The 15,202-nt window shown below is 43.1% G+C and overlaps 1 protein-coding gene across 1 annotated transcript; it reads right to left on the minus strand.

The window, feature by feature from the left end:
• Positions 1-585: 585 nt before the first annotated feature.
• On the minus strand, positions 586-14,991 carry st3gal2 (ST3 beta-galactoside alpha-2,3-sialyltransferase 2). Its single transcript, XM_052060359.1, has 8 exons — positions 14,950-14,991; positions 13,628-14,374; positions 8,977-9,036; positions 8,603-8,736; positions 6,698-6,877; positions 6,560-6,605; positions 5,910-6,029; positions 586-5,826 (listed from the first exon to the last, which is right to left on the minus strand). Exons 1-8 carry the CDS (start codon positions 14,989-14,991, stop codon positions 5,653-5,655), a joined length of 1,503 nt encoding a protein of 500 aa, XP_051916319.1. The 3' UTR covers positions 586-5,652.
• Positions 14,992-15,202: the final 211 nt, after the last annotated feature.

Genomic DNA, 15,202 nt, shown 5'->3' on the forward strand with positions numbered 1-15,202 from the left:
TTGGCTAAGTACCGCTTCCTTAGCACTACCTCGTGTAGGTGAATTGACGAGGTGGACTTCCTCGTCAAGTATGACTTTAAAGCCACCATTACATGTCGTCCTTCTCTGTGTGAGTAAAACCGATTTACAGCTATTTTAGTTGACTTGATTCAATTTGATACAGATAATTCTCACTGACTATAAATATCATTTGAAATTGCTCAACGATAAAGTGACTAGGTGTTGTTAAAATGCAAAACACAACACGTCATATCATCCCAAGCGTTTATTTTTACAACCTAAGATATGCAAAGTGGAATGACAACAAGTACGAGACAGTGTTCTGCCGCTGTAAATACACAGGGGACGAAATAGAAACACAGGTTGATGAAAGATGTCACGTGAACGCCATCCGTCACGAGCAGATGATGACACAACCCCACGACTGGATGGAACGTTAGGATCGATTTAGATTGAGCTAACATTTTCTACTTCTTTATTTTTTCTATCAGTCATGAACGAGACTCCTCTTTAACATTGCCCGCAATACAGTACAGGGAATGATCCGGTTGCAGCCAAAGCGAATGCAAACATAAGTTTGAAACGTGTTTTGTTTTGATTTTGAAAAACCCAATAATGCACGAGGACATACTGTACAGGAACTGTCCAGTTTTACTCAAACAACTCGTGTTTTGTTCTAACCTTAACATAATCACCAAAGTGAAATAACAAAACATAGTCTTGCTCAGACTTCCACAGAACCCTACATTAGATGTCCTATCTACTTGTTGCCATATTTTAAAAGCAACAACAACAATAATAATAATAATAATCACAATCATGATTCTCATAATAGTTGTCTGTTTTGTGCTTAACAGCCTGTCCCGGCCTTTTCCATCATGGGAAACATGAAAATCAATTTCCTACAAAGAGCAACAATGTCATAGAAATGTTAGTCTGGTACTTGAGACACATAAATAATCTTCGAAGCTAGAAGTTGCATCATGGAACAAATGATTAATATTAATATTAGTAACAGTGTCATAGAGTGGATATAAAAATTGCCATCCCTGGAAAAATGTGTGCTGAATCAATGACAATAAAAATGGAAAATATAGAACATAATATGAAAAATGCCTCAATGATTCAGTTTGAAAAAAAAAATGTGTTGGATCCAAACCATTACAATCGTGTTGGTGGGAATTATCAGTGTTAAGATTAAAACAATCTATTTTAAAGTTATGTTTTGAATTTACTTTTTTAGGAGGGCGGGTGATTTGAATAGCTATTCATATTAATTAAAGTGGCTCTTAATTAAATTAACTAAATTAATTAAAGGACAAAATTAAAATGGAAGTTATTAAGAGCTTTACCACATTTACATGTAACAAGGCAGAGGCCCTCTCAATCTACATACAGGATTACATTTGTTAAAAATGTCGGGCGTGCTGGAAGCCCAAAATACCTATGAAAACAATCTCTGATTTTCTTCACAGAATAAGAGCAAGTATGAAACTTTATGACTTAATGGACTCGTTTTGCCAGAGTTTAGACCTCATTAAAATAAAAAAACCTATGGCAAATGACTCAGCCCAAGGCATGCCCTCGCATACATGCGATTTACAGTATATGAAGCACTTTTCCAGGAAAAGAAGGATCAAATACAACCAATTTTGTGCCTTGTAGATACCCAAAAGATGGCAGTAGTGAAATTGAATCATGTGTAATTTAAAAATAGTTTGGCAACTACATATTTCTAGGCTTTCAATTTTATTATTTTTTTTCCAATGCTTAGTTTTGTTCTCATTTTTGACATCGTACATAGGAGGGGAGTGTTGACTTTTGACATCCTCATTGTATGTATAAGGATACAACCCAAAAAATTGGAACCATGAACCAATTTATGACTAGAGATATCTCATCTTTAAATATGTCTTCTTGTTTATTGAGTGAGTACTGGGCAACTACAGTATAAGATGCAATACAAGTATGGTTCTGGACAGACGGTAAATGCGAGCAATTTATACAAAAATTAGCAATGAATCACACACATCACCCACTGTAACCTGTGGCCATCTTTATAAAAAAGGAAGACGGTAAGCGTGAAAGCATGTACCACAGGAAGGCGGAATATGTTTGTGTATGTACTGGAGTGTGTACAGCGCAGAAGGCACAGCTCGCAGCCAGCAGACCTACAGCAGGTGTGTGTCAGTCAGTGCAAAGCAAAAAGATGCAAAGCTTAGCAGATGGTTGCCGTAAGCGAGTGGCTCGAGGGTTGATATGTCCGGCAGTGGCAGCCAATCCACTGAAGCTTGAATGTTGCGTGTGGGCAAAGAGTCACAACTACTGTACTGTCTGTCCTTATTCAGCCACTCTTGTCTCCGCAACACAAACTAAAATCATCTTTTAAGAGCTGTTGTGTGCAAAGAGAGATGATAAGAATTGATCATAGACAGGATTGAAGCATCCAAAAATAAAATACATTGATATGTAAATAAGGCTGATATTAGCACAGAAGGAGGAATTCTTTTCATCACCAGGTTGGGGGAGCCTAAAATGGATGGGCAAACTTTTGTATGCGAGGGGCACATTTTCTTTTAATAGCATTTGCAGTTTAAGTTAAAAAAATGTACATTGTGTGCACAAAATTTGAGATTATTCTCATTTTAAAATGACATAATTTATCATTTAATTGTAGTTAATTATGCAAGTAATTGTTAAATGTTAAAAAAATCGAATAATGTAAAGTCTTTTAAATGTTATTGTTTATAATTTTGTAAATATGCTAAGTTAAACTTGAGTGATACATTTTGTAGCTTCTACCAGCCTTTAAAATGTGCTTGTGTTACAGATGGAGCCTCAACCTAAGTAACATGAGCTATATTCTTTTATTGAAATTAGTATTATTTATTTTTATCTGAAAAGGAGAATGAAGTACAGTATTTTTCCTGAAGTCTTCTGATGTGTTGATTTCTCCCATAGAAAAAGATCATATTTTTTTAATCTGCCAAATCACATGAAAATGTTGTTTTTCTCATCGACTGTAGTCTCGAATGATTTAAATTCTGTCCTCGCAGGTGCTTTCGGCAACCTAAAGTAGAACCTTGTCATGGCAACAGAAAAGTGCGACAAAAGCAGCTTTTAAGATCCACTTGGTAACTGGTATAGGCTGACTGAAAAGATGGACTTGCTGAATTATTGACGCCTTTATTTTAGCCTCTGTACCTGTTAACATTTAACAGCTTCATGGTAATCATCTTTTGTTGGCCAGCGTTACTTCATTTTTTTAGGCATGATGTTCATTATGGTTTCTTTGTTCTTTGTTGAAATGCGGCTAATGTCCGTAATGTGTCGAATATTTACACTCACCAGTCATGACGTTCGGGAGACTATTTAATGAGTTCTAATATGAAAGTTGCTTTCATAGTACAATGTGTTTATATTGTGGTTGTTGGAAGCTCTTTCTGACTCTCGTCATGGAGTCAGATTTTGAATGGAGCTTCTGTATTGTTTTGCACTTTGTTATGATGGTGTTCCGAATGAAGTGCTTGCTGTGTATCCATTCATTTTCTGTACCGCTTATCCTCACTTGAATCCCAGCTGACCTTGGGTGAGAGGTGGGAATACACCCTAAACTGGTCGCCAGTCAGCAGGCATGTGATTTATACCATTCTTATGCCTTTGTCTGTATTCCAACTCCAAATCTCAAGCCAAAATCGTCATAATCATTTGAACGCTATGGGCGGGTAACTTCAGTTTGGTAGAAAACATTCTTTGGATTTGGCTTATTAATTTAACAGGCTGTTATGGGAGTACTATTAATCCTTTTTAATGCCTTAGCTCCTCGACAAAAACAAAGCATTTCCCCAAATGCACCTTTAAATGGGATACTTCTTTTGACAAAATAAAAATGTTTCAAGGATCACCCAGTGAGCGATAAAGTAACATCACTGGACTGCGCAACAACAGTTAGAAACCCTGGAATGCAGTCAAAATGAAACAATGGAAATCAAACATTGTGCCAAAGAGAATATGAAGAAAGAAAGAAAAAAAAAAACGAAAAGGTAATTGCAGGTAAATGGTGATATCTAAGGCGTGTGGTGACACTGTACCCCCCTTGAAGAGACAGCTGAAGGTTTAATTGGCAGGTACCAGGCAGGACTAGCAGAAGATGAAACTAAGATGTTCAACGATTTCACATCCAAGTGGTTTCCGATGGTCTTCCACCCATCAAATGGGCACTAATCAAGAATGAGCTAAATCCACCGGGATGCAAAAGTCCGTTTGGAGTGTTTGCAATCCTTTAAAAGATGAAATGTAGCACAGTTTGCCGAGAGCCTTAAGAAGTTGCGAAACACCACAAACTCGGACCAAATGATGCTGTGCCCCGCTGGCTTTGTCGTGCTTCGGCTCTAAAATTGGACCGTGACACACCACATGGGGATTATTAAAAGTCTGATCCGAGACCAGCGTGCAAGCATCCAAACACGCAGTCAAAACAATGTCCTCTTGGAACTTTCACTGAAACAGAATTCCAGGAGAATCTTTCTCTTAACTCCAAGTAATCACCTCACATAACCTATTCATTTCAACAAAAACTTTAATATAACACGGTCGTCATTCTTGTAAAGAAGTGAAGTGTTTTCCTTTCCATACTCGGTAATGCCTCTAAAATGGAAAATCTCACTGTGTGCGTCAGTTGCTGGCACATAGTGTGCGGTGAGTCATTACTGTCTGCCTGTCTGTCTGCACACCTTCAGTGTTGCATTGTGTGTTGGTCAACATCCACAGCTCAGTCGTTTGTTGCTTTTGGAAACACTGTCTGGAGAATAATAGTCCACAGGAGTAGTTTGACGGCGGCGTTTTCTGTTCAAGGCAATCCGTATCTATAGAAATGGTGTCGGATTAGAGAGCATGACAGCATGTGATGAATCCCTTTTGAGCTCTTTCAGTGCCAATCTCAGGGCCATTCATTCATTCATTCATTCATCTTCCGAACCGCTTGATCCTCACTAGGGTCGCGGGGGGTGCTGTAGCCCATCCCAGCTGTCTCCGGGCAGTAGGCGGGAGACACCCTGAATCGGTTGCCAGCCAATCGCAGGGCACACAGAGACGAACAACCAACCACGCTCACACTCACACCTAGGGACAATTTAGAGTGTTCAATCAGCCTGCAACGCATGTTTTTGGAATGTGGGAGGAAACCGGAGCACCCGGAGAAAACCCACGCAGACCTGGGGAGAACATGCAAACTCCACACAGGGAGGCCGGAGCTGGAATCGAACCCGGCACCGCACTGTGAAGCCGACGTGCTAACCGCTGGACTACCGGGCCGCCCATCTCAGGGTCAGTCAGTGTCATTGTTTCTTTGACAGCTTTGCTTTTCAGTCTCGATTTGGAAATTTACGATTCCAAAATGCGGCTCCTTTCTTTCAGTCTCAGCGCTGATCACAAGGGGTGAAACCCGGAGGCTTGACCCTCCCCATCGCTGTCTGAGCAGAGCCTCACTCAGCTTGATATCTTGAGCGGTGGTCCACATCCAAACATTTGGTTCCTAGCTAGAGGGCGATAATCAGATATGGTGTTACACATCAGTGACCTTTTCGCAACCGCTTTAGAAGGACTTCGCATCTCTGGCAGAAACTGTTTCCCTTAGCTTGGCCGGCTAGTGACTTATTTGCCTGGATAAACAGTGATTTTTCCAGCCTCAGCCAGTCGTTGAATGATCTGAGCTTCAAAGTCTGCATCGTGGACCCCCGTCTTTCGGAACTCTCCTGCATAACGGTTCTGCTCCCAGTAGTGGTGCCAGTTTCCACGGCCGTCCGCCCCAAAGCCAAATACATTCACCTGGAAAAGCCGGCATTGGAAGCGCATGCGGCATTCTGAATATGAGAAAAATGCTGTTGATGAAATGATTGTACTTCACTGACCTCATCGCAGACGTGTAGGGCGAAGAAGAGCACTAGCATGCCTGTGGATGGGTAGCGGCCATGATGGCTGGTCCAGTGATCGTGAATGTATTTAAAGAATGCCGGGTTGAAGATTTGGACCTGGACATCGACAATGAAAAGAAAGAATATGGAAATGCTGGAAAGAATGAAGTCAGCATAGCCACATTTACTTTGGATTCTATGTCTGAACATTTAAGAATTTGGTTAAACACTCCCTGAGGATTTCCATACTTTCAAATGTATTTTCAAGATTAATGATCTGATGAGAAATCCCACTTGTCTAAATTACAGGTAACATTCAGTGCCAGCAAACAAGGCTTTAGGCTGCTCTCAGGAAATCTTACAAATCCATAGTTTTGGTCGCACTCCAAAACAGGCTGTAAAACCGTGTTGGTGCTCAGACGAAGAGTCCACATGAAGTCTCCACATGGAAGGGATTATGCGGACTTTATTTATTTTCATGGATTAAAGAGTGAGCGGAAGATTACTTAAAACAAAGAGATGGTTTCTCGCCTAACTAATCCCTCATCAACAAAAGGGACATCATTGTAGGAAAGCAGTCTGTGTCTGCATGAGTGTGTGTTGTTGCAATATGTGAGCCGACACCTACAGTATATATTACTGCTCACCTTGTCTTTATCCACACGGAGAAATTGCTTCACCGGAGCGTAGGTGCTAGAGAAGAGACGTGTTGATTTACCATTCTATCCGTTGGATTGATTGACATTGACGGATAGTCCCGCAACAATCGTCAATCGTGCGCTTACAATCGGATCTGGCCGGAAGACAGCGCGCTGGTGATCCAAACGAGATCCAGTGTTTTAAAAGGAACCAGGACAAAGCTGACGTTGGCCACCAGGTTCTTGGCGCTCTCTGGATACATGAAGTGGTGAGTGGTGTGGCTACCGGCATCTTCCTCGTAGCCCACTGTGGGGGCCAAGTTGATCCTAACAGTACGAGAGGGGAGCGGTATGAGAGATCTTCGCCCTGTGATGGCTAGGAAAGAATGGCGCCACCTGGTTTGCTCATTTAGAAACATGACGTGTTGTTCAATATTAAATACCGTGCTAAAAAGACGCATGGGGCCGCAGCCCCTCGGAGTGATTCTTTATGGCTTCCTCAGACGGTAGACTTGGACACAGAGGCTACTGTTGATTGTTTTCCATTATTAGCTTTGAAATTCTGGCATATAAATAATGTATTCAGAAATGGATTATGCAAAAGATGGTCAAGTTACCGGTAAATTGTTTTGCCGTTAATATAAAAGTAAAAACCACAATAACCTGCTGAGGCTCGTTGTCAAATTTCAATAAAGAGCAGCCACTAATGTTCCCTTCCAGTTTTGCAGATGGAAGTGAAGGAAAAGCCACGGCCGCTGTCGTTTGTGGTTCCACAAATTGACGATCAGTGACACACTCCTCTTCAGATCGCCACTAAAAGTACCATTTTTGCCAAGCAAAGAATATGTCCTCCTTAAATGGGATTTGCACTCTCAGATGATGAACCTCGCTATAATACAAACGCGCTCTCTTGTTCTTCCCTGTACAAAATCAATTTGTCATCGTCAGACTACGGCTAAGTCCAATGACTGTAAAATATATTGAATAATGACGAAGGCCATAATGGAACACTGATGCGCTGATCTTGAGAGACAGTGACCCGAATCAGTAATGACCATCTTACTCGTACAATAAATGAAAACAATGCATTGCAGATACATACCGGTGAGTTGACTTTATGTACTCAAGAAAGTGTCTAGCCACAGTGAATAAAGCAGTTTGTCCAGACAGGCAGAAGGTGGGCGGCAGTAGTGGCGTGCCAGAGCTCATTTTAAATACAAATTAGAGTCGAACTGCAGAAACGAGAACGTGGAACATCAGGGAAGCTGCCCACACATGTCTACTTTGAACGTAATGCTGATATATTTTTCTACTTCTTTCGCATTGAGACACCACAACAACAAAAAAATGGGAGTTGCACAGTACTGCAGAGTGCAGACCTGCCAACCTCAGCTGAACAATTCTAAACGTGTCTGTTGCCAGTGGCGACTTGAATATTTGCGTCCCCTAACGAGTACAGAGAGAGCATCGGTCTCTCGCATCAATCCATTATCGAGCTTTTGGATTATTTCGGGTCAAAATAACATTTGGCATTGAGGAAGCAAGTCATTGTGAGAAGATGGGACAAGCCACATTGTGCTCATTTGTGACATTGATGTCACACACCATTTCATTTTACAGACAATGGAAATGTCAGTCTACTGTTTGTTTAAAATGGGATCACAGTCCTCCACACCAAGATGAGGGGCAGCGAGGGATATATATTATTTGTGGAAATTGATTCCTGATCATGAAACTATCCGACTACAAATGTGACATTTTATTTCAGGGATTTGCATTTGGCACAGCCCAAAAGAAGGACGAGATTGAAACCAAAGGCATGCGTGTAGGACAAATACAAGTGATAATATTCAACTTCTTAAGATTCTTGATCTCCCAAGAACTCTAAGATTAAATCTTTCATTATTTGCACATCTGCTTGCTTTACCTCCTTTTACCCATGATGTAACTTGAATAACTGAGTTGAGCTGAGTGACGATATCCTTCAGCCATCTGCTTCCGCACTTTTATGTTCGCATGGTCTCACGTATCCACACTATTCACACCTCTCACCTCATGATGTAGTTGTGTCCATCTATGGTCGCTCCATATCCAGCCCCGCGCAGGTTGCCAGAGTTCCCCACTACAGCGCACCGAAGGCATCGTCCGGGATCCCATGAGCCATATGGAGATCGTCCAGGGATAACCTGTCATGATGACATATCAGAGGGAGTGAAGTAGGACTCCACCTCTAGGAACGGTTGATAAAATAATAATAATAATAATAATTATAATAATTAGAATGTAGACAAGATGTAACATGTGAGAGCAAAGTACCCCAGTAAAATCAAAACATGGAAAAAAAATAATCCCATGAGGCCACCTTAGAGTTTGCGCTTTGCTCCTTTAAAAGTAGCAAAGTAATAATGACAAGTTTAATCAGTTACCTGGAACAACCGAAGGAGCACCTGCTGGATGCTGTGGGGTTTAAACTGGGGCTGCAACATCTACAGGGAGAGGAAAAGATGGTTAGGAGGCCCTGCAGTGGAATGTGACAACATAATGGAAATTTGGCCATTTCTGCGAGCGTGTGAACACATGCACACGTGTGAGAGTGTGTCTATTCTATATTGCCTGGATGGATGAATTTACAGCAGGCATGTCCAAAGTCCGGCCCGGGGGCCAAATCCGGCCCGCGGTCGAATTTCATCCGGCCCTCGGCCCCTGTCATAAAATCAGTGCCATCTGGCCCGCAGGTTGGGCGCAATGGAACACGTGTTGCATTGACTGAGCTCTCGTAGACTGGTGAGTGATGTTTTATAGAGTACTGCTTCCCTCTAGTGGCTAAATGAGTAATAGCATTCACTAAATGAGTAATAGCATTTAGACACTAGAGGGCAGTAGCACTCTACGAGACATCACTCACGAGTTAACAAGACATCACTCCGTGTTTATATTGACTGATATGTCATATTTCAAATGATCCTTGCAGTTGTGGATATGTGTATTGCTTGTTCATTTCCCTGTTGTTCGAGTCAAAGGTTTTGTGACTATTGAAAAGTCATGGTGATACATTTTATGTTTCAAATCAATCAATTTGCACTCAGGAGACTTCTGTTTAAGAAAAAGTCAAGTGAATAAGCAGTTGCATGTGATATACCTGTTTCAAATGAACCAAAAGAAATTCTTAAGATTGTTGAAATTAAAATAAAAATGGAAATGTGAAACAGACTGGCTTACTAAAATTTGTTGAACAATATTGTTGTTCAATGTAAAGAATGTCAGCCAAGGTCGGCCCCCCGACATTTTACCACATAAAATCTGGCCCCCTTGGCAAAAAGTTTGGACACCCCTGATTTACAGTATAAAACAGAAACGCAAACAGATTGTCTTTAAATTACTGCAAAACTAAATACAGTACTGTGTATGATTTTTTTTGTTGCCGGAGTATTGATGTGGAGGCAACAGAGATTGAGTGTGCAGGGAACAGGGATTGAAAGGACTCGTGAATTTTTGGGTGTTATGTTTTGAGTCAGTTTGTGGAACAATCTTGTCAAAAATAAACCATCTCAGTCCTTTTGTATTTTCAAGAAATGTGTGAAAGCGCAGTGATTAAAAAAATACTGATACTAATATTGATACTGCTATGTAACATCAGAATTTATACATTATAAATGAGAAATTAGGGAATTGCATCCATTCTGTTTTGTATTGTAAAATTAAGTATTCCATGACTGTAGTTGTTATTAATTTTGGATTGATAAGGGTAGATAAGATGCGATGGCCTCTTCGCTGCGGTGTGGCTTTTGCATGAGGGTGACGATATTCGTGCACACGGAGCCTCTTTTGATGGATGCTTACTTTTGCGCGGACCAAAGCTTCCTGTTGCTTTCAGCAACTCCATATCCCTTGTCATGGTGGAATCTTTTCTTCTCCAAAAGCAATCCACGTGGGTTAATTGTTTGGATTTTTCCATCGCTACTGGTTAATGCACTCTTTGTTCACTGTATGCGACTACAGCCGACTCTCCCTATTCACCGCAAGAGTGAAAATGGTTGCACAACACTAATGCCACTCGCATATTCTCCCACTATCGACCCCACCCAAAAATTTGGGGGGCATTGAAACCGGCTGATTGCGCCGGGCATCGACCCCGCATGCCCCTGCATGAGATGCTCCTTTGAGAACAAGTCCAAAATTGTTAGGTGCACTCTTGGTTTCGGCTCACACAAGTCCACAAAGTCCTGTACTCCTGCTCATCCACCTGACATGGGCAGATTTATCGCAGGTGACAAAAAATAGAAATATAGCTGAAGTCTAAGCCATAGAAGGGGAATAGAATCAGTGATCGTGTCCCTGGAGGGGCCCTGTGGCGCAGACTACCGTGTCGGACACAACATCATGCGTCCTCACGTACTGCGGTCGTCAGTTAGGTAGGCCACACCGTCAGACGCTTGTCTGCTGCGGCTTTCTCCCGCCGTGACTCTCACAGTGCTCCTTGGCGACTCCATGAAAGAAAGAGCTTGTTGCAGCAGGAAGATAATGGCATAGCTTGACTTTTTAAAATTCTGAAAAGATTTTACAAATGGATGGAGCCGAAGGCATCAAACCTGGAGTCTCTCAATGGCATCAACATGAGCATCCCGCAAGGGCAAATATTCATTCATACGTCTGGAGTAAATTCAAGCAACTAAACAAAAGTCCTGCCTCGTCGTGATTTTCACACACTCTCAGTCGCAGTCAGCCTAGATTCCCTTCTCCTGACACACATCACGCTTTATATTTCTATCCACACATCTTCGCCAGCAGCCTGCGTGCCGTCATGTCTAATTCCTTCTCTTTAATTTCCCCTGCTCCCTCTTTGTTTCTCCTCCTTCTCTCGTCTTCCTTAGTCTCTCTGGGACACCCGAACAGCACGCGGCTCATCAGTGCCAATCACGCAGCACTAAATCTATCTTTTACTCCCCCATTACCTCTCTCACTCTCCAACCCGGTGCCTTGCTTTGTCGTCGTTTCATCTTCCCAAGCTTTCTTCATCCCTCCATCCTTTGGCTTTTCTGTCTCGGATGCCCCCCGTGAGATGCCAAATCCAGCTTGCCACATTGCGCCTCTGTTGTTCTGGGACCCTTAATCTCCCTGTAAGATGACTACTAAGGTACAAGGTACCTGGCAGCCACTTTTAACGCATGGGTGTTTTATTTTTCAGGACGGCCAGTCAAGAGACACACATTATGCATTAAATACCGTCAGGACGTCGGATCCAGCAGCAATAGTTCACACTCAAGCTTATACGGTCAAACCTCGGTTTTCGAACGTCTCTGTTCTCGACCAAATCAGTTTTCGACCCAAAATTTAGAGTCTTTTATGCCTAGGGTTACGACCGAAAATTGGTTCACGACCAAACTGAGCGCACTTGAATGTGCCACTCGACTCCTCCCGCTTTCCTTCCACGAGGAAGTGACGCTTCCTCAGGTAGCGTTCTATTGTGAGCAGACGACTTCAATAATGATTTTTTTTTTTTCAAGAGCGTGGTTTTCGAACAGCCTTCTGGAACAGATTATGGTCGAAAACCGAGGTATGACTGTACTGACAAATCATTTAAATGACACAAGCCAGGTGGCAGAACTTCAGTTCGGTCAACTTCCAAAACCACATTTCCCATATTCTATGCCCCTCATGAGGGTCAGGGGGGAAGAGGTATGTGCCCCAAGCTGAATTTGGCATGAGTCCAGGTTCACCCAAGAGTGGTCTCCAGCCAATCACATGGCACATCTACACCTTTACTCTGTGCTCCTTTTGGCCAAGCATTACAAAAAGATGAGTCTCGAATGCACAACCTCAGTCAAAGAATAGTCAAATCCAAGTCTTGGTTCACAAAAAGCTGATTCAAACCAGCTCAGCGTTCTTCTAAGCAAAGTGCACTGGGAGTAGAAATCTGCCAAAATCAAACCAATAACGGCACTTAACATCACCACTGATGACGAGAAAGAGAGTAAGTCATACAAAGATTGCGCAGCGGGTTCCAAAACAGGTCATCGCACATTCAAGGATTATAGGCTACGTCAGTGAATCCTTCGATTTGTCTCACATGTCTGCAGTAGCTAAAAAAATCCACCCCTAATGCAATTTTCCCCCTTTACTTCTTCTGGACTCTGCTCCTTCCTCGTTCATCATCTCCCTGTTGCAGCGTGACCTAATGACTCGGCAGCTGTTAGTCAGGGTTTGCAATATTATGCCGGACGTGCTGGCGGGAGACTTCCGGCTGGAAGCCGCACATGCTCTTACATGAACGCTTCATAAGTAGATTTAAAACCAAGGTTCAGACCGATAACGTTGTCAAAGGATGTAGGCCCACTGTATTTTTATTCTGAAGTCCTTATGCTGTGCCAGGATCTTAACATGCGAGTCGCAGGAAACATGGAAAGATGTACTCGAAACAGTGGAAAACAGAGGATGAGATAGATTTGTGATTAGTGTTGAAGACGCCGATGTTAAAACATTTGTTATTTTTCCTCTGTACAATATTCGCACATATGGGAAAACAGATATGCATATGGTGAAGTAGAAACTGTCAAATTGTGTTTTTCTTTCATTCTGCTGTTCAAATATATTCTGACTGCAAAGTTTACAGTGCATCACTCATCTTGTGTTTTGGGGGAAATAGATATCGATTGAATAGTCACAGAAACAGAGAGAGAGTCATATAATCCTAAAAACACACTGCTTTCTGCGTCTGCTTTTAAACTTGAGCGTGCAAGATTACAAATGTCACGTGCCAATTGAGGATTTGAATGCATCTCCACGGGATGCTGACTTTCCATTTTGAAATGGGTTAAGAATAAATGTACCATAATATTCTGTACAGCCAAGAAAGAAATGTGTGCATCACTTCTGACTCTGGTTATCTATCATGAAACATTCTCCTTGCATTATTGACAGTTGTCTGGACCAAAAGCCTAGAAAAAGCAAAACTCCGATGTGCAATTGATACTGCTCTTTTGTGTGGTGTCATCCATGACAGCGCTTTTATTCTTATTATATGGCCTGTGGGGTTTTTAAACTTCAAAGATTGTCTTGTAAAAGGGCGTTGTTACTTACCACCCACCAGTAGTAGACATCAGAGGGCAGCTGGATGTTATCTCTGGTCCAAACAGGTGAGATATCCGGGTCATAGTTCTCATCGAACCAGTCCGAGACACCGGGGTCTCCGACACAGCGAGGGCAGGCGCACGTTTTCTGTAGCTGAGAGTCACGGGGGTTCTGCTTGCGTGAGCCCGCGTAGCTGGGCAGCAGCTTCACCCGCCGAGAATCCTCCCACCCCGGCGGCTCCAGGTAGTTAAAACCAACGCCGCTCCGGAGCGAGACGGAGAAGAAGAGCGAGGTGAGAAAGACCAGAACCAGCGAGCCCAGTACGAGCCAGACTCTTGGAGAACATCTTGCCCGTCTTGCTTTCTCCGCCTCGCTCGCTTCCCTATGACTACCCGAGCCCCCCACCCCAGGTGCTGCTCTGTTCAGCCAAGGCCTCAGCTCCGGGACTCTTGGTGCACCTCTGAAAGGAGCCCCACCCCAAAAGCCCCAGCGCCTGTCCCGGTACAAGGTGGAGGAAGAGATGCGGCCCCCCCATGGCCGTGCCCCTACTGCTGGGCCTGCCACTGTACCCAGCCCTCCTCTTCCTGTGCCTCCTGCGAGTACCAGCCACCAAGGCCCGGTGAGCGTGAATGGGCCAAACTCCCGCTTAGCACGGTGGACTACGAGGTCGCACACACTATCATTTAAGTAAATACACACGAGGGCAATGTGTCGCAGTCTGTTTGTCCCACACAGGCTGTGCACTCGGCGATCTTCCTACACTTGCTGTCTCTCTCTCAGCTTTATTTCCCTCCACAAATATGTGCTTGACTCACACACTGAAGTTGCCGTTGAATTACACGCAGTTGCAGTCTGAGATATTCGGAAGTCCTTTCTTTGCAATCAAAAGACGCGCTACATCAGCTTTTGTATCCTCATCGATATCCCGACTTCCCCCTCAGGTCCTCTGCTGCCTTTATGTCCATCCCTGTCATTTCCTTCCCTCTTTCTTGCCGTCAATGGGTATCCAGCGATGAGCGAGCGTCGATGTAGCAGGTCGTCGTCCTTCTCCTCTTGACCATCTGTGCAAGTGATCAAGCTCGGCCCGAACACTCTGCTTTCTCTTTCCCAGTGTCTATCGTTGCACTGTAGTCAGAGCTCAGGAAAGCGTGCGCTCTAGTTGAGTAGTTGAGCGCAGCGGAGAGAGGGAGTGATGAACGCAGGAGGAGGGGCAGTAGAAAGGAGAATGTCTGGCCTGAAGGGTATTCCGTCACATCTCAGGCCATTTTAGACAAATATTTCCTTGGTGTGGTCTTGGCCCATGTCCTTTTAAAAAAAAGATTTATTCCTACTCTGCTTTCATTGTACTCGGTAGCGATGCCTATTTTCCTCATTTACTCTTTTCTTTCAAAGCTTCGTGCAAGCATTTCTGCTTGGGGAATTGTCATTTGAGGTGCTTCTGCTACAGGTCTTCAGTCAGAAAGGTTCTTTGTGTGAAGTTAAACCCTGCCGTCAACACCATTTTGACATCATGCGATTTAATTGCTGTTCTGATGACAGAATCGAGCAACAAATTCTTAAAGGCTCAAATCTAAGGATTATGTG

This window comes from Hippocampus zosterae, chromosome 3, assembly GCF_025434085.1.
Source record: "Hippocampus zosterae strain Florida chromosome 3, ASM2543408v3, whole genome shotgun sequence".
NCBI lineage: Eukaryota > Metazoa > Chordata > Actinopteri > Syngnathiformes > Syngnathidae > Hippocampus > Hippocampus zosterae.